This window comes from Euprymna scolopes, chromosome 6, assembly GCF_053919585.1.
Source record: "Euprymna scolopes isolate OS-2025 chromosome 6, ASM5391958v1, whole genome shotgun sequence".
NCBI classification, from domain to species: Eukaryota; Metazoa; Mollusca; class Cephalopoda; order Sepiida; family Sepiolidae; genus Euprymna; species Euprymna scolopes.
The window spans coordinates 127,862,683-127,890,416 of NC_136487.1; the positions used below are offsets into that span (position 1 = coordinate 127,862,683).

Sequence of the window (27,734 nt, forward strand, 5' to 3'; positions counted from 1 at the left end):
GATTGGGTGAATATCTTGCTCAAGGATGTCCAAGGCAGTTTAATACTGTGCCTGGAATCGTGAAGAAGGGTTAGAAAACTGTTCATGTGACTTACCAAAGAATATCGGTAAAATGCCATACCCGAGCCCGTTGGAAAATATCACAAAGCTGTAGACAGTAGCGAAATGTTCAACACCTACAAGTTCAACTATGAGAAGAACTCGAAGAGAAACTCCAAAGCCTTTAAAATAGAAAAGAATAAGCAACATGTTTATTAATCACTACATCATAAAGACATAGAAACATGTAATGATATACAGTGTGCTTCACAATTGATGAAGCTATAAAGCAAAAGGACATAAAGCAAAGGACCACACATTTAAGATATATTTATCCTAGTGTGTATAAAAATGACTGTCATAAATAAATAAATGACATAAATAAAGACGAAAAGCAGAATTTGAAAACTATAGAATGTTGCAGTATTTTTGACATAAAAGCAGGGTAGATATTTACTTGCTTCCCACCGCAGCAAGATGTGACACAAGGTAGGAAGGTAAGGAGTGTAAGCAGCCTTAAAGAAAAAACACTGATCTAACAAAAATCATCTGGACAGCTCTGTTGGCATTCTCCAGTAAGCTGGATCCTGTAACGTCATTTCAAAAGAGCTAGCCTTGCTTTTTTTTTCCAATTTTCACCCCAAACAAGGTCCAGTGCAACTTTGAAGTAGGGGGCTAATATCAGGGACATAATTTGCGGGGGCATTATGAAGGGAGATGAGCAGCAAGATGTCTGCTCACATTACACTTGAACTTTTGCATGTCAGTACAGTTGGAAAAGCAGCATCCGAAAAGGTAGTTCCAAAGTCTAGCAGTTCTGAGGAAGAAAGTATTGGAGTAGAAGGCTTTCTTACACCTAGGGACCTCTACTGTGTTCAATAAAGGTACAAAATCAGAAAATGAAATATATGAACCAGAATAAAAAGATAACAGATATATGCGTGGGGTTACACAATTGTTGGTACAAAAAAAATTCCAGCAATCTGGCTGGCTAGATTTCCTCCTGCTAACCAAGTTTGCTAGTCGAGTTGTTTTTGTTGTTCTTAATCCCATTTACGAATGGGAAATATGCAGAGAAAACAAATCATTATAAAAGAAAATAGTCATTTATTTACTTTAGTCGTGTTTTTAGACTTTATTCTTTGACATAAGCAGGTCACGTGACTTTAGTGCAAGGGCATGAATCTATTTACATCAGTCGCAGCTCATAACTGGCAGCAAGAATATACAGGAATCATAATTCATTGCTAGGAAATGATTTCCTAGTGATAAAAATGACTTCACTTATCAATTACAATATATGAAATCATAAAAAATAACTAGCATAAATAAATAGCATGAAGTAGGAAGAAAAGCAAAATTTTAAAACGATACAATATCATAAAAGTGTTAAGTTAGAGTTCAGAGCTGGGAGCAAGAACAAACAGTAGCCATGATCCATTGCACAGAAATACCAGGTGAGTTTCCTAGTGATAAAAAAAAGATGTAACTTACCAATTACAATAGACCAAATTATAAAAATGACTGGCATGAATAAATAAATGACATAAATAAAGAAGAAAAGTAAAATGTTAAAACTATAGAATATCAGAATATTGGAAAAATAAATTTGATAACAGGGAGCAGAAACATACAGGAGTGATGATTTCTTACACAGGTGGGTTTTCTAATGATTAAAAAAAAAAAAAAAAGACTTGACTTACCAATTGCAATAGACCAAATCATAGTCAAAAACCCTAGGGAATAAATATCCGACAGAAATGGAAAAATGATGGTTGTTGCAGACACGACAAACACAGAAAACGTCATCAAATGGTCACTTTTGATGTGCAAGATGTCAAGTAGAATACCGGTTACCAATTCCCCAACTGTTGTGCCAATACCCATGATTGACATTAAAATTACTCCATCTATAAGTCTCATATTCATGCTGACCGTGTAAAATGGCAGATATATCATCAACATTTGGTTGGCTACAAAATACAATTATAAAATACGATATGAATAAGCATTATTTATGGTCGACAGTGGTATGTAATTGATGGAAACAATGTGAAATATCAGATTTGGTTTGATTTGGCTTGGTTTGGCTTAATTTGGTTTGGTTTGGTTTAATTTGGCTTAATTTGGTTTGGTTTGGTTTAATTTGGTTTGGTTTGGTTTAATTTGGTTTGGTTTGGTTTAATTTGGTTCTAATTGCTTAGAACTTCTACCCAGTCAGCTGATGGAACAAAAATATGTTACCTTGGTGGATTAAATAAATGGTCTGGTTTGAAATTCCATGCTGATTTTCAAATGCGACAGAAAGATTCCCATAGTTTGACAGAAAGATTCCCCGAGTTCGACAGAAAGATTCCCCGAGTTCGACAGAAAGATTCCCCGAGTTCGACAGAAAGATTCCCCGAGTTCGACAGAAAGATTCCCCGAGTTCGACAGAAAGATTCCCCGAGTTCGAAAGAAAGATTCCCCGAGTTCGACAGAAAGATTCCCCGAGTATGACAGAAAGATTCCCCGAGTATGACAGAAAGATTTCTCGAGTATGACAGAAAGATTTCCCGAGTATGACAGAAAGATTCCCGAGTTTGACAGGAAGATTCTTAAATTCGACATGATACACCTGAAAAAGATTAGAGGCTACATCGACTGAAATGTTGTGAAAATAACACTAAAGATGAGAACAGTAATCTGAACAATCCAAATAATACGAATTCCTCATCTCAAAAATTCAGAAACCTTATAAGGAACGAGGTTAATCTATATCATGACAGTGGGTTATTGTGATTAGGATCGTGCTGATTAACTATTAATTTCTGTAAATAAAGCAAAGTATATGTTTATAATCATTTTACTGAGGAGTCACGAGTCTGACATAAATAGATAAGACAATCTTTTAGATGCAAATTTTGTCAAATTGGATATAAATGCTGCATAGAATATAATTACTTACCTGACCATAGAAAGAATATTATAACCAACATCAGAGTATTAGAATCCTTCAATAAGATGAAATTCCATTTTGTGCAAATAAATTGGCAAAATGTCTTGCATCGGTCATTATTATCTGAAGAATTATCCTTGAATTATAAAAATAAATATCAACTTCAGATCAAAAATGAAAATCAATGATTTAGGCATTTTACTCACTGTAAATATCACATCGTTATTTAAGATGAAAAATCAGATATTTCATATTAAACCTAAATAACAACAAATCCAAAGAATCAATATTTCATTCTAACTTTCATTTTTATGCTTGGAGCATGTTCTTTACACTAAAATAATTGAATTTCTTTTATTGTTATTATTAAAAGGTTAATGTAGGTTTATTATTATTATTATTATTATTATTATTATTATTATAATCATCAAGAGGTTAATGTAGTTTGCTTGAAGCATTATTTAATGTGTATATAAAAGAAATTTAAATTTATAGGAAGGAAGTAATACAATGCAGAGATGTAATAAATAGACAAAAATTAAGCAACTTAAGATATAACGGTGGAACAAGCTATGCCGTTTCACATTTATTGATTCAATATATATATATATATATATATATATATACATACTTTATATTTTACATGTAATATATTATTTGTGGGAGATGGTTAACTAGTATATCAATGTTGTCATATTTCAGGAAATTCCTCCCTTTATCAACTTGTTCCATAATTGCTTTAAATTGCTTCAGTTTATGTCTATACATCATTGCATCGTATTGTCTCCTATTAATTTAAATTTCTTTTATATATTCATATTATTTTTTATTATTATTTGCAGAAGTACAGAGGTCCGATAATATTTTTCGGGCACTTTAGTATTCGACTTTCTGAGTACTATAGGGTGGTGAAATTCATTCAATAGAATAGCATAAACATATAAAAACAATAAAAATGGAAGAAAATCGATTAGGTAAGAAAAATATTTAATTTTCATAATTTTTTACAAAACACACGCAACATTATTTTTCGGAGATTGTTGAAAAACTGTTAATAGTCTGTAATATCACCTTTCTTTTCAATAACTTTTATCAATCTCTCTTCATAATGATCAAACATATGCACAATAACATCTCTACATGTTTCTATTAGTTGTTTTTTGGCATCTAGTATTCGTTCCCATAGTTGAGCCTCTTTCGTTATTTCAGGTCCATCATAGACAAGTTGTGCAAGCATTTCCCAAATATTTTCCATTAAATTTAAATCTGGACTTTTTGCAGGCCATTTCAAAGTAGTCATATTGCCTTTAGCCATCCTTTCTTTCATGGGTTTTGACACATGGATGCTGCAATTTTCTTATTGTAGAACGAAATCATTCCCCATCTCTCTTCTTATCCTTGGTAGGGCTTTCTCGTCCAGCAAATATTTGTAGCTTTCGCTGTTCTGTTCTCCTTTCAGCCATTCCAGCCATATATTTCCATTAGCAAAGATCATACTCCAAACCATAACTCCTCCTCATTCTCCCATCTGCCGTTTGTTCAGTACAACAGGCTCACCCCTTCTCGACCAAGTACACCATCCATCGGACCCATCAAATTTGAAACGCTTCTCATCAGTGAATATAACCTTCTTAAAGTCAACATGCTTTTTTAATCATCTTTTAGCACTCTCCAATTTTGCTCCTTTGTGTTTCTTTGTTAGGGTAATTTTTTTCTTAGCCTTTGCATACTTCAAACTAATCCTATCCAGCGTTCTTTGTACTGTTCAAACGTTTACATCCAATTCACATTTCTTCACTTTTCTTGCTGTAACTTTCTCCAGATATCAAAAGCCGTGTCACAGTACTCTTCATTCTCCTTTCAGTCCTCTTGCCAATTGATCTTTTTCGTCCTCTCTTCTTTTTCCGCTCAAAGTTTGTCCTCAGCATGTATACGACTATTGATTTCAACAGCTTCAAATCCATGGCGATCCTTCTGATGCTGATACCATCTTCCCGCTTCTTCCGTGCCAAACAAACTTCTTTTGAATGCATTTTACCTCATTAAACTTAATTGTTTTGCCAGTAGAACAGAACAGATAATTGATTTTGATGATGACAGCTTAGTGTACAAGCAGAAAATTTGCATACAGCAACATATACATGAACATAGCTCTTAATAAAATAGGATTTTTTGTCATGTCCGAAAAATAATGTTGTGCAAATTTTCGCAAAAATCACCAAAAAACCAAAATTATCAAAGCCAAACTAAAAAAATGATTACACTAATAGTGGATTTTCACTCCTGAACTATGCACTTACAATCTCAAAAGTTTTTGGCACTAGTAACCTTGAAGTAGTTTTTTCAAAGTGTTCAAAAAATATTGTAGAAGTAATATTTGTAATATCACAATCGAATTATACTAAAATAATTATAAACAGTATTTATACAGAATAGAGACCATGTTATTATTTGGATAGTATTTTCAAGTTAAATTCAATTTTTCGTTTATTGCAGAATAGTTAAAATAAAGCCCCATCTCTTCTCATGTTAAGAATGGGTTCTAAATAATAACATTATTATTTCAGCACTGTTTGTATTATAAAGTAATGATTTTTAAGAAATGCAATAAATAAGATTTCATTATTATTTATACACTTGTTCACACACGACACTTTATCCGTTATTGTTCACTGGTAACTGCAACAGGCGGTGTTCCCTGGAATCTGAGTGACAAAAGATCTCCCCCAGATTTCGAATACCCTTTACTTTATCATAATGGTCATTGAAAATCACTTTGTATTCTCGCAACAGCCGTTTACCTTTGGTCTCTCTCTCTCTGTTTGTTTGTTCTTATTTTGCTATTGGCTAATGGCAAAATCCATCTTGGAAAAATAAAGACATGTCTTTTACTGAATTGCTTTTCCAATTGTCTTCTGAGGTAGAGGAACAAAAATGGTGATTGTTTTTTTACTATTAATATCAATTTCCTTAGCTTCATTAAATATAATTCTGTGTTAAAATATTCTTCTAAAAATACATATGCAATATTGCTTATATATATATATATATATATATATATATATATATATATATATATATATATATATATAAATTAAATTGTAATTCAATGAATTTTAAAAAAACTCTCATTGAAATGAAATGAAGTGGTTGAGTTTCATATCAAAGAATTTTTATTATTCTAAGCAAGACAAAGAATGCTTTAGAAAATTAAAACTATTCTGAAGTATATATATATATATATATATATATATATATATATATAGAGAGAGAGAGAGAGAGAGAGAGAGAGAGAGATTTGTTATTGTTGTTGTTTCAAACGATACGTACGGTTAATATTGGCTTCGCCTCGAAGCTCTTTTTTTTTCTTTTTTAAAGTTTTAAATATAATAAATAAATAAATATATTATATATATATATATATATATATATATATATATATATATACACCAAGTTAAAGGTATTCAGGAGGGAAAACTCAAATTAAAACGAGGTTATTAAGAGTGCTCAATAAAACAGAGCAAAATATATTTTTATTTATATAGACAAATATTACATAGTCGCTACACTGAACATGCTAATATTTCAGACAAGTGGTCGGTCCGGACCACAAGCCTTCTTTGGGTGACATAATAAAGTCTTTGTTCCTGTGAAGAAGTCTAGTTCTTAACTAAGTCAAGAAGTCTGGTTAACTAGACTTCTTCACAGGAACACAGGCTTTATTATGTCACCTGAAGAAGGCTTGTGGTCTTAGCATGTTCAGTGTAGCGACTATGTAATATTTGTCTATATAAATAAAAATATTATATATATAATTAGAAATGAGACATTTACTCTCTAAGAGACATTCGTTAATATTTCTACAGTTACAAAATAATTCATCACCAATATTTTGATTTGTTATATAACCACCCTCCTTAATTTCCTTATCTATTTTTACATTGTTAGAACTCATTATAGTTTTCGCTACGTTAGTAGTTGTAGAAAATTATAATAGTATTTCGGTTTATAATTTTTCTTATGTTGATCACGTTAGGAAAGTTTTTTTTTTATCAATAATTTGATAAAAATCCTTTGGGAAATTATTTTATGTGTGCGTTAGGGAGGATTAAACCATACACACTTTCTATGTCTATTTTTTCTTTTTCTTTTTATTTCCGATATTATCTTGCAGGGTTCTCATATTTTTTTCAGAGTTATTTTTGCTAGTAATATTGTTTTTATAATTCATACCATTCCCCATAGCCATATTGTATGATATGAGGTCTGATTGTTTCTATGTCACAACTTTCCCATTCATTAATTCATTATGTTAATTTCTAATATGCGTAATTTCACTTTTATATCTTGATCTAGGTAATGCTTCATTGCAATATTTTTCTTGTTATTAAATATGTGTTCGTTATAAGATAATCCAGATATTCTTTTTGATATGTTAGGTATAATAGCTTTCTTTACCAAGATTGGATGATTTAATTTATAATCAATATAAAATAACGTTTGGTTGGGTTTATGGTATGGTTCGTATGTATTGTTAATTAAGTTTAGGGTAATATCTAAAAAAAATATTACTATTTTATGATTTATATCAATCGTTATTTTTAAGCCAATTTCTTTAAAGTTATGCAACTGCTGTATATTTTTTTCTAAATTTCTATCACTAAAATTAATCAAAAAATCATCTCTATAAAGGCTCCTTGTTATACCTGGTACGTTTTTAGCGATCTCCTGAAGAATGTAAAGAACTACAAAGTTAGTTATACGCTGAGTCTAGGTACCCATTGTAATATCAAAATTTAGTTATGTTTTTTTCTCGTCCCATATGTATTGTATTTAACTAAAGTTCTTCTAGGTGCTTTAATATATCAATTTCTAGTTTTCTTATATTTGTCTTTGTTTTCGCTAGTTCTAATGCCATGTTCAACACTTTCGGTAAAATTGAATCAATATTTAATATTCTTACAATTAGATAATGTATTACACCAACTAAGAGCATCCTCAGATGATGACCATGGATTATGAGTTACTTTGGATTTTCATTTTTCAGTAATATTCTATCTAAGCTCTTTTTAACTAATTATTCTTACGTGTGAGATACAAAAAGAGATTAATCTAATTTTAAGATAATGGCACATAAAAGGAGATACTAACTTTTAAACACACAGAAAAATGCGTCTCTCAATTTAGGTATGGAAGCACAGAATCGATACAATTTTCAATTATATTTTATGTTTATTGTTTTAACTTAATTAAACATAGTTATTTAAAAAGATATGCAATTAAAAAATGCTTAAAAAAATTGATAAAAAGTTTATATATTATATATTTATATAAATTTTTTGTTAATATATTTTTCAAACATATTTAGGTTTTGTTTTTTTGGGGTTTTTTTTTTCAAATATGGTTAGTTTTTTTTTTATTTAAACCTGCGTAATCTATTACTATCCTTTTTTATCACTTATATTTTTCATTTTTTAATCGCATATCTTTTAATCAATTTTTAAAAAATCTTTCATCGCATATCTTTTCAAATAGCTATGTTTATTTAAGTTAATGTTATATATTTTGTCAAACTATTTAAATATTTTTAAAATATATTTATTTACAGAAACATGAAAAAACAATGAATGTGTCACATTTTAAAAAAGGTGACATGAAACAGAAAATAGTTTAATAGTTTAAAAATGTAAATATTTCACATAAAATTCAAACAACGTAAGTACGAATAGATTACCCAGGTTTAAATAATAAAACTAAGTATATTTGGAAAAAAACAACAAAAAACAACCTAAATATGTTTGAAAAAATATATTAACAAAAAATTTATAAAATTTATAAAAGTATATAAAAATACAAACATTTAAAAAAAAATTTTAATCGCATATCTTTTTTACGCAATTAAAGAATAAAAAAAGTAATTGATAAAGCAGTTTACGTATTTTTTATATATTTTTATTATAAGGGGGCGAAAAAGAATAAACATAAAATGTAATTGAAAATTGTATCAATTCTGTGCTTCCATACCTAAATTGAGAGATGCATGTGCCAACTTCCGGTGTGTTTAAAAGTTAGTGTCTCCTTTTATGCACCATTATCAATTATAGTTTTATTTTCAAAGTTAGGTTTGTGATCTTTTAAAGCAAATCTTGGGCGCTTAACAGAGTTTCTCTCACCTGTTCCATGTCAGATTTCCCCTGCATCATTTTAAGCATGTTCTCTTTTTCCTCGTCGTCATTCTGATCACCAGGTTTGTAGAACACCGTTTCTTTATTTTGCTCACAGACTAGAAAAGTGAAAACTGAGAATTAGACTTTCCTTTGAAGGAAATTGATATTAAAACACATTATGATATAACTGATCGGTAATTTTATTTATAGCTCCATTGCAATTTTTTGACATATTGAACGTTGAGCTTTCTTTTGTGTTGGAAATTGATTCTCATAAGTATTACTCTGAACTATACAAAAGCATTGTTTTTATATTACTCCACACACACACGCGCGCGCGTAGGAAGTAAGAGATGCGAATTCAAAGTTTAATTCATTATATCATCAGATCGATAAAGAAAATGGAAAAAAAAAACATCTTTAGACCATGACGTTTTGAAGCTAACTGCTTCTCATTAGAACTATGTGGAGATTTATTATAGGTTTGCTTGCTCAAAGATTATATGTATTTTTATCAGTTTTTTTTATATTATAAACACACACACACACACACACATATAATAAGCAGGCTGCCCGGCGTTTCCCAGGGTCATAAAATACGCATAAATATTATATTTTAATTCATACAGAAACTGAGATATGGGCATGCAAGTATTATGTTTTTTCTACGCAGTTCATTTCTTGTAAGTAAAAAAAATACTTGAGATGAGATTGAAACAGAAACCTAAAGACACTGAGTTAAGTACGATAACCATTAGGCCAACTTGACATAATATTTATAGAGTCCTGTCAAACCTACGTATTCTTTACATAAGGAATCTGTCATGTGAATCATTCAGGCATGAACAGTCGTGAAACAGTTGACAAACAGATAAAAATCCGATGACCCTCGCCACATAACAATTTTTCAATTTTGATCCCTTAATAGCCCTTTTTTCCGGATGAAAACCAATTGGATATTTAGTTTCTTGATCTGTTTTAAATCTAGGTTAGTGTTTTTTTTTTATTTTTAATGTTAGTTTATATATATATATATATATATATATATATATATATATATATATACATATATATACATATATATATACATATATATACATATATATATACATACATATATGTGTGATCGTTTATGTATATTCATGTTTATTTAATTCATTTGTTTATTTTCTATTGTTTTTGTTAGTTTTAAAACTATTTTGTATCGCTATCCTAGAGTAAATATTATCTTGTGAACACAGTTGTTTGCTATTTCTCTTCTACAGTTTAATAGATGTTGGGGTTCTTTAAAGTACAGGATTGCAAATTTTTCATGAAGGCATAATCTATATGGGTCGTCTAGGTCCCTACACGTGGTAGCTTGTCTTATTATTTTCCATTCGACTACCGGTGAATGTCCGCTTTCCTTGAGTTCCCAGTATTTATTTGCTAGTGTTGTTTTCATACAGTGTTTTTTATTGTTGAATGTACTTTTGTGGTCATAATATCGACTAACACTAACCTAGATTGAAAACAGATCAAGAAACTAAATATTTAGGCTAAATAGAGCACACACAAAGGAACAGGTCAACCAGAGGTCAAATAGGCCTTTGTCCGATAAATGCATGCTCATTGGCTGATAGGAAGGGCGCGGTGGATACTAGAAAGCTGATTGGCTAACTAAAATCTCAATAGAAGATGTGCATATAAAAACGACAAACAACTACAGAATTCGCGCATAAGCTTGAAGAATCCTAGAGTGGATGAAACGCGGAATATTCAGTGTAGCTTAATCGCCATATGCATTTTATAACTTACTAACTAGCTCTACCTACGTATTGAGCACTTTTGAAGTAAATACTTAAAGTTTACGCATAAATCTATACTTTCGTATATTAATTTTATGTGAGTAAATTAAGTATATATATATATATATATATATATATATATATATATATATATATTATAGATAGATAGATGAATCAAGTTTTATGTCCATCAACGTTTTGTCTTTATTGTAAGACTTTTTATGGAATAAAGATAAAACGTTGATGGACGGAACTTAGTTCTTTTCCTTTTGCATCTCTATCTCATCAGAATACTATTTCCATTATATATATATATATATATATATATATATGTATGTATATATATATATATACATACATATACATAGATATGGATATAGATAAATTAACATGGAGATTTATAGATATTATACTGATTTATACATGATGTCTCAAAATTATGTTTTTTTCTTGTGAGTTTGCATGATTTTATATTTTTAGAGTTGTAAATAAGTGTTCGTGCCCTTGGTGATCGCAAAAACAACACGACCAGAACAAGAAGAATAGATTAACGATGAAGAACAAAACCACGGCACACACAAACCATTGTAGAGGGGTGCTATGGTGGGTTTGAGTGAAAGAGGGACAAGCAAACACCTGGGCAGAGATAGATTAGTTTGGAATTCAATTGCCTTCCAACACAAACTGAATGTTAAACCAAATAGACATACACATATTTCTCTAAATAAAATTTTGTTGCATTTACAACCACTGATTTAACAATTAACAATGCTGCTTCATTGTAAAAATACTTACCTAAAGACTCGCATTCTTTTGGCGATGGTTTTCTATGTTTCAGTGGTTTGCAGAGAGCTCCGAAAACAACAAGGTTTAGCATAAAGCCGGATAGTAAAATAAGCGTCCCGTTTAAGGCGTAGATAGTAAATAACTTTTCAATACTATAATTCATAACAAAGATGCCCAGACCAGCACCTGCATTTGATACACCGACAGCAGTCCCTCGTCTTTTGTTGAAGTACAGGCTTACTATCACGTTAGATGCAAAAAAGATCATCCCAGTAGATACACCTGAAATAAGGGGAGAAGAATTAAGAATAAAGCATTAATTAGATCTAATTAAATTCATATCAGTTTAGTTGAATAAGTATGGGAATACTTAGATTCCATGAACAAAGCTTCTTTCTTAGAACTGCACACAGCCAGAAAATGAACAGTTTCAATATTTTGTATAAAATGCATTGTTGGAAATACCTGATATAAAGGCTTTTTGTTAAAGAAAGCGAGTCGAGCATTTTTCCTTTCTTATGTTCTTTGCGACGGAATCTACAACATGTTGGGTCCGTTAAAATGTAACGGCGCAATTAAAAAAGGTGTACAACGCTGCACAAGGTGATTCCTGCAAAACCTAAAGCTACCTTTTGTTTCGCTCATGAGGATAAACACAAGACATCATCAAATATTTGCAAGGGTGGGGTGAGACGTGAAAAAAAAAATACCATGAAAATTGAATTTTACTTTTTAAATCTGATCAGGTAATTAGCATGGTCCATAAACTGCAGAAGTACTGAAATATGAATTATGTCTTTAGCTTACAGACGGCCCTGAAATAATGCTTCTGAATTTTTGAGATGAGAATTAATTATTCCAATTATTTGGATTCTTCGGACTACTGTTCTCATCTTGAGTATTATTTTTACAACATAAACAAATTCTTGATGAGCCGTTTCCTTTAAGTAATCCAATTTACCAAATTTCCACTACTGACGACTACTACGATATTGGCCATTGACAACTGTACATTCTTTAACCCTTATTCTCGAGTGGCCTCTGGGCCTTGATAAGTGGTGACTTCTATGTAAGAAAAAATACATCAATCTATTTATGGTAAATATTGGTCCATGTTCTTATAAAAAAATTGTATTTCTAATTTATTTTAATATTTTATCCTGATAGATATATTATTCTTGACTAGCGAGGATACCCAGCGTTGCCCGGGTGTGGAGAGGTGATGTAGTAAGGAGTTCATACAACCAGAAAAAAAATAGACACTGTCTGTGTGGAGAGAGATGTGAAAACAAAAAGTTTAAGCGAACGGTAAAATAATTCAGTTTTTGTTTTCAAAGGAAAAAAATCCCATTATGTAAGCCTCGAAATAAGGAAAAAAAAACAAAAGAAAGAGAGTAGGCAGACAGTCAGACTCGAACCTGTTACGCGAAGAAAGAAAAGGTGAAAAAAAAAAAGAAGCAAACTGCTTAACACGCTGTGTGTGTCATGCATACAACTTCGCTGCCATTCAAATTAAGGCAAGCGTGTATGATGACTTTGCAAAAATGCCGGCGAAAAAGTGACCCCTACTTGTACAAAACTGCCCAGTTGAAGGTGAAGGAAAGAATGTTTTCGGCCAATTTTTCAATATTTGTCATCCAAGACATAAAGGTTTAAAGCAATACTAATCTATTCAGGATCCGTCGCGTGTGTCGAAAGTTTTTGCGAGACACACATATTTTGCCTTTTATATATATAGCCTAGTGGGGGTGCCCAGCGTTGCCCGGGTGTTTGAAAGTGTAAAACAAAAAAAAAAAAAGTTTTGGTAGGCAGGTAGGCTCGAACCTGAATCATTGAGGTGAAAGCAGATAAAAAGCATGATAACTTACCTCGACGCTACGAGGGCAGCAAAAATGAGAAGAGTTGAAATTAAACAATTAAAAACTTAAGTGACAGGTGCATAAATTTAATAAGGTCAAACATCACACCATAGGGAAATGAAATTACGCACTTAGTTCTAGCTGCAAGCCAGTTTCCCCAAAATGGTGGGGAAAACCAGCTCCCCATAAAAAGGGGAATGTCCAAATGAATACCAATTGTCTGATATAACGGGTTTTGTCCGCATTGATCAAAGCTCATTGCTTTCTGGAAGTCCCTGGCACGGGTGCCAGGAAGATGTGTTTTCTTTGGGTTCAGTTTCGCTTTTTTATACTGAGAAGCCAAACAAACAAGCGGATATTTAAAGTAAAACGATTTTCGGGAACCGTTGAATAAATTCTTTAATTGTGTAACTTTTTCACAATTATTCATTCATTATATACGGTATAATCACCGGTTCCTATTAGATTACCGAAGTTAAGCAACGTTGAGTTTGGTCAATACTAAAATAGGTGACGATTTGGGAATTTCAGTTGCTGTATGTACTCTTTGCTTATCTAGCACTTATCTTTGCCTCTGGACTCAAGCAGTGCCGATTCAGAGAAGGTGTGGTTGGAGATTGCGCAACTCTTGTCTCACAATTGCATAGCTACCCTTACAGGGGGTATCCATTGTCTCTTGAGACTGAACTGAAGCATCGAGTATTCATTGTTATTATTTAATTGATTATCTTCTTTTTTTTTTATCTTGATAACGTATTCCATCATTCTATAATCGATAATATAATTCTGAGATCCCCTTTAAAAAATAATTAACTAAAATTATAGAAAGCAACAAAAATTAAAGTAAAAAGGATTTCTGGGCAATGACAGGCAGGGACATATGTAATTCATTCTGTTATTCCGTTATTCTACAATTGTTTTACATTTTTGTCGCAATTCTTCATCATTTAATTATTTAATTGATTATCTTATTTTTATCTCGATTGCTGATTCCATTATTCTATAATCGAGTAACTTTCCTCTTATCTTGATCATTGTTTTGGTGTTAGTTATGGAATAATTAATGAGGAAGACACAGTAACAATTAAATAAATATATATTAACAAAAATAGAGTGCCAGCAAAAACAAAGTCCGCACTTGTAATTTTTTTCAAAAACTGCAAATTTAAGCTAAATTTAATACAACTGTTTAAACAAACTATCCCTCATTTGATTCGCCTTTTATTCCTCTATAATTTTACCTGTTCATATTTGACTTTTAATTGAAATATTCTAGTGCTCACGTCAATTTAAAAAAATAACTTCAAATTGAGGAGGCAAAAAGAAAGTCCGCAGCAACAAATTTGCTTACAAGCAGCTTAAATTATCGCCCCTAAATTTGTTTAAAATATCCACAACAAGCAACAAAGCATCTCTAATCGTAATTATTGTTGTTCCAGGTTATACAACGTAACATTTAGTCCATATTCCACGATTTTCTCTTAGTGATCGTCAGGAGCTCATTAATCTCCACCTTTCTGGTTTATCCGGTCGAGAAATCGGCCGTAGATTGAAATGTGATGAGAAAATGGTGCAAAAGACTGTGCAAAAGCACTAAAACACCGGCAGTGTTGGTGATGCCCCTAAATCTGGTCGTACTTCTATCAGGGAAGACAATGCTATCAAGATCCGCAGCCTAAGAAACAGATTTGAAACAGATCCTCAAATCCAACAACAGTGCAATCTTGTTAAAAAGTGCTTTCTACTGTCAGGAACAGATTAAAGGAATTAATTTGCGAGGATATGCTGCAAGACGCAAGCCAATGATTTCTAAAAAGAACAGAAAGCGCCGTCTGGACTTTGTCAGATGCAATGAAGATCATGACTCTTCATATTGGTCAAAAGTGCTTTTTAACGACGAAAGCAAGTTCATTAGGCTAGGAAATGATGGTAGGCAGTACGCCCGTCGGAGTATAACGAGACCGATACTGCGCAACCACACAGGGTGTCGCTAACCTCGTCGGATTGCACTCGAGATGACAGGCATTCTTTCAAACGTATGTGGTCCCGTCACAAGTTGGCCTGTTGATCGTCTTCACCCGCTGTGTTTTCATGGTGGAGTGCTTTGCTTTTTGACCGAATCATCTCCTACCCTGTGTAGGTAGTCTCCAGGTACATCAATCACTCTGCTGGTTCTTGCAGCTTACTGCAAAATGAAGAGTCCTCACCACAAACAAACAGAACTCTGGTTTATAACAATAACAAACTATTTATTAATTTCATTACTTCATAACAACTACTGTCTAAATTGAGGTGACTGACTATAGCAGTGAAACGATGTAAGACCAGACTAGTAATGTCATAGATTTCCCTTTAACACAGGCTAGTTAACATCATAACATCAGGCTCCAAGGGCTCCCAAATTGGGAGCGCTTGACCAGCCCAGCTAATCAGTTTGCTGGCTATGGCTCTACTCTCTTTTTAGAATTCCTTTTTCTAAATCCAACCCCTTTTTCCCACCTCTCCTTCAGAGAGTCGTTACAAACACTCTTTCTTTCTTCCTCTCAGAGCTTACCCTTCGTCTTGTCCACTCAACACCTCTCTCTCTTCCTTTCCTGGGAGATTGGTTGCTCACACTGATATCTATTGGTAATCCTCAGGGGTTTGTCTTTGCCCTGCACTGTGTGTGGTCCTTTATTATCTAATGTCATTTCTAATACGACCATCTCTTTTGACATATCGTAGATAATTCCAAATCTGTCTCCCTTTTTGAGACAATATAACATCTGCGTTTCCTTTAACAACCTCATAATGACATATCCGTGGTTGGTCCTATTTTCCTAGCTAAGGTCTTGCATTTCTCTGCACTCCTTCATTTCATGCCGTCCGGTCAAACACCCCCTCTCACCGCAATATGCACCTCGCTGCATGCATTCATGAAACCAATAGTGTCATAGGAGGAAAGACGAAGAATTTAATCCTAGGTACTTAGTTTCAATGCTGCAAGGTGGTGGAGGTTCAGTTTTGGTGTGGGGCATTATTAGTACCAATGATCCAGGGCCTATAGTTCGCTTGCAATGTCAAATTAATTCGACCAAATACATTAATATGTTGACTGAGCATTTTCTACCGTACTTTGGTCGGAATTTGGATGATATTCCAATCTTCATCCAGGATAATGCTCTCATTCACACACCTGGCAATGTCAAGAGATTCCTGGAAGAGTATGATATTCTGTGTTTGGATTGGCCTGCACAATCTCCAGACCTCAATCCTATCAAAAACGTATGGCATTACATCAAGCAACAGATAAAATTTAAAATTTGGAAGAACTTTGGACAAAAATTAAAGAGAAATGGGATGCTCTTTCCTCGGAGTATTGCTGCAGTCTAATTCAGTCTAAATAATGTTCAATACACGTCATAGTAAAGTTTTATTCTAAAGACAGTATAATATCAAAGAATGGACCAGTTTATTTCGTATTCTACCAATAAGTAAGATTAATGTTGTTTTTTTCTGATTGTTTTACAAATTTTACGATGAAATTCCTTATAGGGGAGTGGTACCAAGCTGTTAAGCTCTGCGAGGAAAAGAAATCTGACACAAAATAGACGTTTCATAACATTAATATTTTTATTATTCCTTTCCTAAAAACTCTTCAAATATATCATGTAGATTATTATTTATTAAAGCAAATGAAAGGATATTCATTTCTGAACAAAATGGTGGCATTTTGAACATTTAAAGTGTTTTGGTTTTTAAAATATGAGTGTTTTAATAGAACTACATTGAAATCTATAATTATTTAAAATGTGTTATGGTTAATGGGCATTGCAACAAGTTATGCTTCATATAACACCTACAACACAATCTACACCACTACCAGACAAGTTCAAACGAGGTAGACTATGTCTTAATAAGAAAGCAATGACTTCTAACACAGTGTTGCCGAAAGATAACAGAATTCAGAAAAAAATGGCAACCATGACAATGGTGATTATGGTATTGCTCAGAATAATGATAATTATGACCATGAGGAGTCGATTGACTAATTTGTTGAAGATGGTTCCAAAAAGTCCAGAATTTACAGTCTCTGAAAGACACTTGATAGCATGCTTCTTACATCTCCAATTAAAACTTAAAGCCTCTAAGAGTTTCCAATTCAGTTTGGAAGAATGGCTATGTGTAAGTTGGGATATCAAAGGGACCTCCTTCAACAAAAAAGTATTCTGTTGCCTCATTGTTGACAATTCCAAAGCAAACATTTTCAAGTATTGTTTTCGAAAGCTGGTTGAAAATCCTAATGTTCAAACAATATTGGAATCCTGAAATTTACCAGCTAACCCTAACCAAAAGTTGTTATGATTTAATTTGTTGTTAAGAGTTATCCCCCTTGGGATTGACATTCATAATAAAAGCGCCCTCTGTTTCATTTTCCCGCTCGATCCTTTCAAGAGCGTACGTGTATTTTACAGTTAATAAAACCTTTCTAAAAGGCAATTCTTTACTTACTGATACTATTCACTTCAATTTTATTAACTGTAAAAAAAAAAATAAAAATAATGGATCGAATCTTACGTCCCGACAGATTCGAGGTGGAACCTACATGCCCTAATTCCGAAAAATCCTATAGGCATTGGAAATTAACCCTCCAGAATTATATCCGCTCACATAATAACGGATTAATCGAAAACACTTCAGATAATTTCTTTGCCTTGATCAATTGTATTTCAGCCTCTGTTTTCGATTTAATAAGCGATAAAACCGACTACGATAGTGCATTAAGAACATTGGACGCCGCTTATTTAAAACCTGAAAATATTGTTTATAATAGATATCGATTGATGACGACGAAGCAACAAACAACACAAAATATAGATGCCTTCATACTACAATTGGAAATGCTTGCCAAAACATGTAACTTCGAAGCGGTTTCTGCTGAAGAAAACAAAAATCAATACATTCGCGAAGCTTTCATCGGTGGAATTTCTTCTTCGTCCATCCGACAACGACTGTTAGAAAAACCCATCCTGACTTTACAAGACACATATGCCACGGCCAGATCTCTTGAACAAGCAGAAAAGCATTCGATAAGCTACGCAAATAACTTTACTGTAGCAGCTACAAATAATCCTTCGGGCTACAATCGTATAGCTGTGACTAAAGAAAATATGCATCCAAAAGGGGTTTGTTTTTTCTGTGGAAAATAACGTCATCCTCGATATTTATGTCCTGCACGAAACGCCGAATGTAAAAAATGCAAAAAAAATGGTCATTGGGCTAAAGTGTGTAAATCTTCTATTTCTAACACTCATACTGCTGTTCTTTATGACGACTCTGACTACCCCTCACCTTCTCTATCCTGACTAGGAACTAACTCCAAAGATGTCACATTCACTCAATGCCAAATTAACGGGCACTTCGTGAACGCTATGGTGGACTCCGGCAGTGTAAAAACATTCATTAATGAAAATACTGCTAAAAAACTTAAACTCTTCACAATACCTAAAAACAAGACTATAGCTCTGGCTGCTTCCGATCAACATGCTAAAATAACTGGCGAAGCTGTCGTGGATTTAATACTGAAAGATAAAACCCATTCTGGAATAACAATTGAAATCATTGAAAACCTTTTCATTGATTTAATAATCGGAAAAGATATTTTAAAAAAATATAAAAAAGTAACACTTAAATTCGACGGTCCTAGAGACAAACTTATAATTGGAGCTATAAACACGAATAATTTTTTTCCTACCATAAACGTTCCACCCCCTCCTCTCTTTTCTAATCTTTCTCCTCATACTACTCCTATTGCGACAAAATCCCGACGTTACACTTTTGCCGCCAACAAATTCATAAAAGAAGAGACTGCTAGAATGTTGAAAGAAGGCATAATTGAACCTTCGATATCTCCGTGGCGAGCGCAAGTTCTTGTAACTTCGAATGAGAATCATAAGAAAAGAATGGTAGTCGACTACAGCGATACCATTAATAGATTCACGGAACTAGACGCTTACCCAATGCCTAATATCAATAAGATGGTAGACGACATCGCTCAATATAACATCTTCTCTACTCTCGACCTAAAATCTGCTTATCACCAAATACCTATAAATCATGCTGATCGTAAATTCACTGCGTTTGAAGTAAGTGGCAAACTTTTTCAATTTACTCGTCTTCCTTTTGGCGTCACCAATGGAGTAAGTGCTTTCCAGAGGAGCATAGACTATATTATAGAAAAAGAAAATCTAACCGATACCTTTGTGTATGTTGATAACGTAACTATATGTGGAAAAAATCAAGAAGAACGCGATTACAATCTTCAAAAATTCTACAAAATTGCTAAACAATATAACATCACTTTAAATGAAAATAAAAGCATAATTTCTTCTAGTTCTATTACTCTACTCGGCTACACCATAGAAAATAATCAAATAGCTCCCGATTATCAAAGACTAAAACCATTACTCGAAATGCCACCTCCGCTGAATCTTAAATCTCAAAAAAGAATAGTTGGAATGTTTTCCTATTACTGCAAATTCATTAAAAAATTTTCTGATAAAATTTTATTACTAAATCAAAACAAAGAATTTCCACTACCTCCATCTGTATTAAAATCTTTTCAAACATTGAAAAATGATCTAAAAGACGCCACTTTAATAACGGTAGATCCAAATAAAGAATTTGAAGTAGAAACGGACGCTAGTAACTATTGCATTGCTGCAACACTAAATCAAGAAGGTCGTCCTATTGCATTTTTTTCAAGAACTCTCAATACTAACGAAATTAAGCACCATGCAGTAGAAAAAGAGGCAGCCGCTATTGTAGAAGCTCTCCGTAAGTGGCGACATTTTCTACTCGGCAGGCACTTTAAAGTCATCACAGATCAGAAGAGCATCAGCTTCATATTCGACAATAAAAGAAAATCAAAAATTAAGAATGACAAAATATGTCGTTGGCGTATAGAATTATCCCAATACAATTTCACTATAGTTTATCGACCTGGACCTGAAAATATTGCTGCTGACACATTCTCTCGCATCTCTGCTCTTACTTACAATCTACAAGATCTTCGTGATTTACATAAACAATTATGTCACCTGGTGTTTCAAGACTAAGCCATTTTATAAGAACGAGGAACCTCCCTTTTACTTTGGATCAAATTAAGAATATTACTGACTCTTGCTCATCCTGTCAATTACTGAAACCCAAATTCGCCAATACCAATGGAGGGACTCTCATTCAAGCCATATTACCTTTTCAACGATTAAATCTTGATTTTAAAGGCCCTCTACCTACTTCTATACATGGCAACAAATATCTACTTACTCTAATTGATGAGTATTCCCGTTTTCCTTTCGCTTTTCCTTGCAGAGATATGACAAGCAAAACCATTATCCACTGTCTAAACAAACTCTTTTCAATTTTTGGTTTGCCTGACATGATACATACTGACCGTGCTTCTGATTTCTTAGCAAGAGAAATAAAGGATTTTTTACACAAAAAAGGAATTGCTACTTCTAAAACAAGTAGATATCATCCTGAAGGTAATGGACAGATTGAAAAACTCAACGGTACCTTATGGAAGGCCATTCAAACAACATTACATTCTAATCAAATGAAACTACCTTATTGGGAAGACATACTACCGGACGCACTTCATTCAATTAGATCATTACTTTGTACTGCCACTAATATGACTCCCCATGATAGACTATTTAAATATAGTCGTAAATCTGCTTCCGGAATTTCAATTCCTTCTTGGGTTAAACCAGGCCCAATATATATTAGAAACCACACTAAAACAAGTAAACATGACCCTCCTGTAACGCCTGCCACCCTAATAGATGTCAACCCCCACTACGCTTATGTTCAACTACCTTCTGGTACTGAAACCACTGTCAACGTTCGAGACTTAGCTCCAAACTCATCAAATGAAGAAAACTCTAATAATAATCCTACTACTTCAGAGACTTTATTTGAACCTTCTACTAATGAAAACATTGGTCATGAGGAAGACAAAAATCAATCGTCTGATCTTGAAGAAAATCAGATTTCACTAAAATATAATACTGAAAATCAGCATTCCTGCCAATCTGTGCGGAGGTCGTCCCGAGTTCGACAATTCCCTAGTAAATATAAGGATTTTGTGACTAAATACTGAAAAAACTGCAGTTTGGGTTCATATGTTATTTGTAAATAAAATGATTCTTATGTGATTGTAAAAAAAAAAAAAAAAAAAAAAATTTGTCTATAATTAATTACCCCTTACTTGAATACTTTAGGACGGGGAAAATGTTATGATTTAATTTGTTGTTAAGAGTTATCCCCCTTGGGATTGACATTCATAATAAAAGCGCCCTCTGTTTCATTTTCCCGCTCGATCCTTTCAAGAGCGTACGTGTATTTTACAGTTAATAAAACCTTTCTAAAAGGCAATTCTTTACTTACTGATACTATTCACTTCAAAAGTGGCAAGAGTTTCATCAATAGTAATGAAGATCAGTAGAACACTTTTCACAAAAACACAATACTAGCAGCGCACAACGTTAGCACATACAAAAATGTTACTTTTTCGAATTGATGTTGCAAAGAAAGCTTGCTTAAAGTTTGATGAACCCGTTGATATCATATGCTTATCTTAAGTCACTAATTGCCGTCGCAGATTAGCCAAAACATTCCTTTTTGCAATTCAACGATGCCTCCGTTCAGTCTCAGAAAGACAAAGGATACCCCCTATAGGGGCAGCTATGCATGTGATTGTATGGTGTGTGGCAAGGGTTGTGCAATCCTCAACCACACCTCTCCAGATTCTGCGTTGTTTGAGTCCAGTGGCAAGAAGAAGTCAAGGACGACTGGAAACAATGCCAAGTTTTGGTAGGAAAATGTACACACGCAGACAATTTCACTCTTATAGATATACTAGCAGTTCAGCCTGGCTTTGTTTGGGCCCTATGTACTGTTCATAACTTTATGTGCATATATATATATATATATATATTAAAAAGTTTGACTCATGTCCAGGTAACCTACATCTAAAATTTCAAGTGTTTAGACCTAAAATTGGCAGAGGAGTTTGGTAGAGTCTGCAAAGGCCAACTTTTTCAACTTAGACCCCTTGGCAACCAAATTTTCGCCCAGAAACTGATTTAAAAGCTTGCTGCATGTCTGACTACTCTTTATGTAAAATTTCAAATGTTTAGACCCAAAAGTGGCTGAATAGTATGCTAGAGACCCCAAAGGTTAAATCTTTTCAACTTTAACCATTTGGAAGCCAAATTTTCGGCCAAACCAGATTAAAGGGCTTTCTCTACGTCTGAATGCACTTTATATAAAATTTCAAATATTTAGACCAAAAATTGGCTGAGAAATTTGGTAGAGACCGCAGAGGTCAAATTTTTTAAAACTTTGACCCCTTAACATTTGTTTTGGGCTCAAATCAAATTATAAAGTTTGATCCATGTCCAATCTAAAATTTCAATTCTTTAGACCCAAAATTAACGAAGGAGTTTAGTAGAGATTAAAGGTCAAATCAGTGAACTTTGACCTCTTAACAGCCAAATTTCTGGCCGAAAACTCATGAAAACGTTTTTCCCAAATCTCAATACCCTTTAATACGCAATAACATTTATTATTTTGGTTTCAATATAAAATACAAAGTTTTACCCATATCCAAGTTACCTACATCTAAAATTTCAAGTCTTTAGATACAAAATTGGTGGAGGAATTTGGTAGAATCTGCAAAGGTCAATTCTTTCAACTTTGACCTTTTGGCAGATAAATTTTCGCCCCAAAACTGATTAAAATGCTTGCTGCATGTCTGAATACCTGTTATGTATAACTTTCAAATGTTTAGACCCAAAATTGGCTGAGTAGTTTGCTAGACACCGCAAAAGTAAAATCTTTTGAACTTTGATCCCTTGGCAGCTCAAATTTTCGACCCTAACCGATTAAAAAGCTTGCCCTGTCTTTGAATACACTTTATGTAAAATTTCAAATGTTTAGACCAGAAATTGGCTGAGTAATTTGGTAGAGACCGCAAAGGTCAAATTTTTTAAAACTTTGACCCAAATTTTTACCCCTTAACATTTATTTTTTGGGGGCTCAACTCAAATTAAAAAGTTTGATCTATGTCCAAGTAACCTACATTTAAAATTTCAAGTGTTTAGACCCAAAATTGACGGAGGAGTTTGGTAGAGGCTTCAAAGGTCAAATCGTTTAACTTTGACCCCTTGACAACCAAATTTCTGGTCGAAAAGCAATTAAAAAGATTTTCCCAAATCTCAATACTCCTTATGTCAAATCTCGAATCTCTAGACTGAAAACTGACAGAGTGTTTTGGTAGGGAAATGTACACAAATACACAAAGACATTTACACTTTTATATATATACTAGCATGGGTGCTCGGCGTTGCCCGGGTGTTTGGAGGAGTGTGTTGAGGAAAAAAAAAAAAAAGGTGTTAGTAAGGCAGGCTCGAACCCATACCATGAAGGAGGAAAAGAACAGGAAAAAATGTGACGTCTTTGCTGTTACGACCACCGCCAAACCGGAAGTGATGTAGGTTTAAATTAAGGCTAGACAATCGAAACGAGAGGATAGCTTTCGAAAATATCGGCGAAAAAAGCGACACCTCCCTGTAGAAAAGTGCCCAGTTGAGGGTGAAGAAATTAATGATTTTAGCCAACTTGTTGTCTAAATTCGAGCTTCAAAACGATGCTGATCTTGTGAAAATCCGTCGCCTCTGTCGGAAGGTTTAGGCAGACATGCAAACATACATACACACATTTATATATTGGAAGCTCAAATTTTCGACCCAAACCGATTAAAAAGCTTGCCCTATCTCTAAATACCCCTTATGTAAAATTTCAAATGTTTAGACCAGAAATTGTCTGAGTAATTTGGTAGCGACTGCAGAGGTCAATTTATTTTTAACTTGACCCTTATTATGACCCCTTCACATTTATTTTTTAAAACTTTGACCAGTGTTATCACCTCTTAACATTTATTGTTTTGGGCTCAAATCAAGTTATTAAGTTAGATCAATGTCCAAGGAGCCTATATCTAAAATTTCAAGTGTTTAGACCCAAAATTGTCGGAGTAGATTGGTAGAGTTCTCAAAGGTTTAATCCTTGAACTTTGACCCCATAACAGCCAAATTTCTGGCCGAAAACAGATTATACAGACTTTCCCAAATCTCAATACCCTGTATATCAAATTTTAAGTCTGTAGACTGAAAATTGCCAGAGTTATTGTGTAGACAAATGTACACAGAAAGAAAGACAGACAGATACTTTCACTTTTATAGATATACTAGCATTTCGGCCCGGCGTTGCCCGGGTGTTTGGAGGTGTATGCTGAGCAAAAAAACGGTAATTTTTTAAACTTTGACTCCTATTATGACCCCTTATTATTTATTGTTTTGGGCTCAAATCAAGTTATTAAGTTAGATCCATGTCCAAGGAACCAATATCTAAAATGCCAAGTGTTTAGACCCAAAATTGTCGGAGGAGTTTGGTAGAGTTCTCAAAGGTTAAATCGTTGAACTTTGACCCCTTAACAGCTAAATTTCTGGTCGAAACCATATCACATCGATTTTCCCAAATCTCAATTCCCTGTATATCAAATTTCGAGTCTGTAGACTAAAAATTGACAGAGTTATTGCGTAGGGAAATGTACACAGACACACACACTCACATGTTCAGTTATATATATATATACTAGCAATCAGCCCGGCGTTGCCCGGGTGTTTGCATGTGTATGTTGAGCAAAAAAAAAAAAAAAAGTGGTAGTAGGAAGGCAGGCTCGAACCCGTACCGCAAAGGAGGAAAAGAACAGGGTAAAACCTAACGTTTATGTTGTTACGACCACCGCGAAACCGGAAGCGACATTTTTTAAAGTTAAGGCTAGACAATTTAAAGGAGAGGATAACTTTAAAAAATATCGGCAAAAAAAGAGACCGTCCCCCTGTAGAAAAATGCCTAGTTGAAAGGGAAGATATTAATGTTTTTAGCCAATTTTTCGATATTTGTCATATGAAAGGTCGAACTTTAAAACGATACTCATCTTGGTAAAATCCGTCGCCTCTATTGAAAGTTTAAGGCAGACATGCAAACACACATACATACATACATACATTTATATACTGGTAACTAAAAATTTGACGCAAACCTATTAAAAAGCTTGCCCTATCTCTGAATACCCTTTATGTAAAATTTCAAATGTTTAGACCAGAAATTGTCTGAGTAATTTGGTAGAGACCGCAGAGGTCATTTCTTTTAACTTGACCCTTATTATGACCCCTTCACATTTATTGTTTTGGGCTCAAATCAAGTTATTAAGTTAGATCAATGTCCAAGGAGCCTATATCTAAAATTTCAAGTGTTTAGACCCAAAATTGTCGGAGTAGATTGGTAGAGTTCTGAAAGGTTAAATCCTTGAACTTTGACCCCTTAACAGCCAAATTTCTGGCCGAAAACAGATTATAAAGACTTTCCCAAATCTCAATACCCTGTATATCAAATTTTAAGTCTGTAGACTGAAAATTGACAGAGTTATTGCATAGGGAAATGTAAACAGACAGGCACACAGACAGATACTTTCACTTTTATAGATAAATAGAAAGATAGATATATGGATATAGATAGATTGGACACAATACGTAGTAATGAATAAAATATTTTTTTTTTTTTTTTTAAAAAGACTCATGTGTCACCACCAAGAATCGAAACCAAAACGTTCAGCTCACAATTTATTTTTGCCTCTGTCGTCAATGACTGAGCTAAGAAGACATATATAATGCAAGGCTAAAAATTAAAACAGGAACCAATAACTACGACGTTATGCATTCGTAATGCCGGCGTTCGACTTTTACCTGACAAATTTCTCTTTTTTAATTTTCACACTTTTGCACCGATTTTTCCTGGGTAAAACCTAAATATAAAGTTTTGCATGGATTCAAATACCTTATATATGAAGTTTCCTGTGTAGATCAAAACCTCTAGTAGTAGTTTGGTAGGTAAAATTTGTTAAATAAAAATATATACGTATACATAAATATATATGTAAATAATTTTGTGTTTACTATAAACTTTTTACACAAATATTATGCAAGTATAAATTATGTAGAATATCTGCATTAATATAATTACACGTAATAGTTAACTAAATATGATCATCCCATAAGAAATCCGAATAAACTAATAGGGAATTAATTAAGGTGAGTGTGTTTAAAAGAATATGCAAATAGGCTAGATCTTTTGCTAGTGAATGCAATTCCACAACCCATATATAATAAGGTTGTATTTTCTTTTTAAATAAATAAAAAAGAGGGTTTTTAATATGAATATCAATACACACACAAAAAAGAAAAAAACGAATTTATAGGAGTATAGATAGATAGATAGATATATGTTTAATATTACAACAGGATAATGGAATAGCTAGAGGCTGAAAATCTAAAGGTGATTATGTGGAGTGGAACCAAAAATTTTAAACCAAGTTCTTTGTCTTCATATATATATATATATATATATATATATATATCTTAATCAGATTTTTGTCCAATTCGGAAGAGATAACAGTACCACAAAAAAAAAAAAAAAAAATGAAAAAATAAACTGAAAAACATTTGTAAAAATCATTGTTTCTTTGATTATATTCCTTTACCATTTGAAGTTTTGTTCATAAAAAAGACATTCTGTTGGAAAAATACAAAATTTGAACTTCCCGTAAAAAAAAAAAAAAATAGCGATTTTGCATTGATTTTCTTCATCCAATAATAAATTGTTATAAACATTTTTTTTTTACATAGGCATCACCACTTAATCCAATATTCAGGTCCCTGACTATCAGGCAGATAACGTCAGCCCAGATAAAACGTTTACCTCCAGCACCCTTACTAGTGACATGGCTACAAGGATAGACATAGAAACAGAAAATTTCCAACATCTCTGGCGGCTGTTCACGCAAAATACTGCCAACCTAGGATACAGCTTTTTCTTCTCCCTTTGTCAGAAAAATCACTCATTAAAATATGAGGACTGAGTGACAAATAAAAAGAAGTGAGAGTAACGGGAGCTGCTGATAACGCATCCACAATGCATTGTCTACTCTCCATTATAAAAATATTAAGTATTGTACTTAAAAGTCCATTTGGCGTATTTAGGGAAAAGTATGGTG

At 33.2% G+C, this 27,734-nt stretch overlaps 1 protein-coding gene across 4 annotated transcripts in view; it reads right to left on the reverse strand.

Annotated features, from left to right (window-relative positions):
- LOC145277955 (monocarboxylate transporter 9-like) overlaps positions 1-27,734 on the reverse strand; it is a 249,000-nt gene that overhangs the window by 39,187 nt on the left and 182,079 nt on the right. For all 4 annotated transcript variants that reach the window (XM_080130064.1, XM_080130067.1, XM_080130065.1 and 1 more), the window contains 5 exons: positions 11,727-11,999; positions 9,151-9,260; positions 2,987-3,113; positions 1,743-2,012; positions 96-221 (listed from right to left, as the gene is read on the reverse strand). In XM_080130064.1, the coding sequence (XP_079986190.1) occupies positions 96-221; positions 1,743-2,012; positions 2,987-3,113; positions 9,151-9,260; positions 11,727-11,999 (906 nt within the window). The remainder of the gene's footprint in view (positions 1-95; positions 222-1,742; positions 2,013-2,986; positions 3,114-9,150; positions 9,261-11,726; positions 12,000-27,734) is intronic.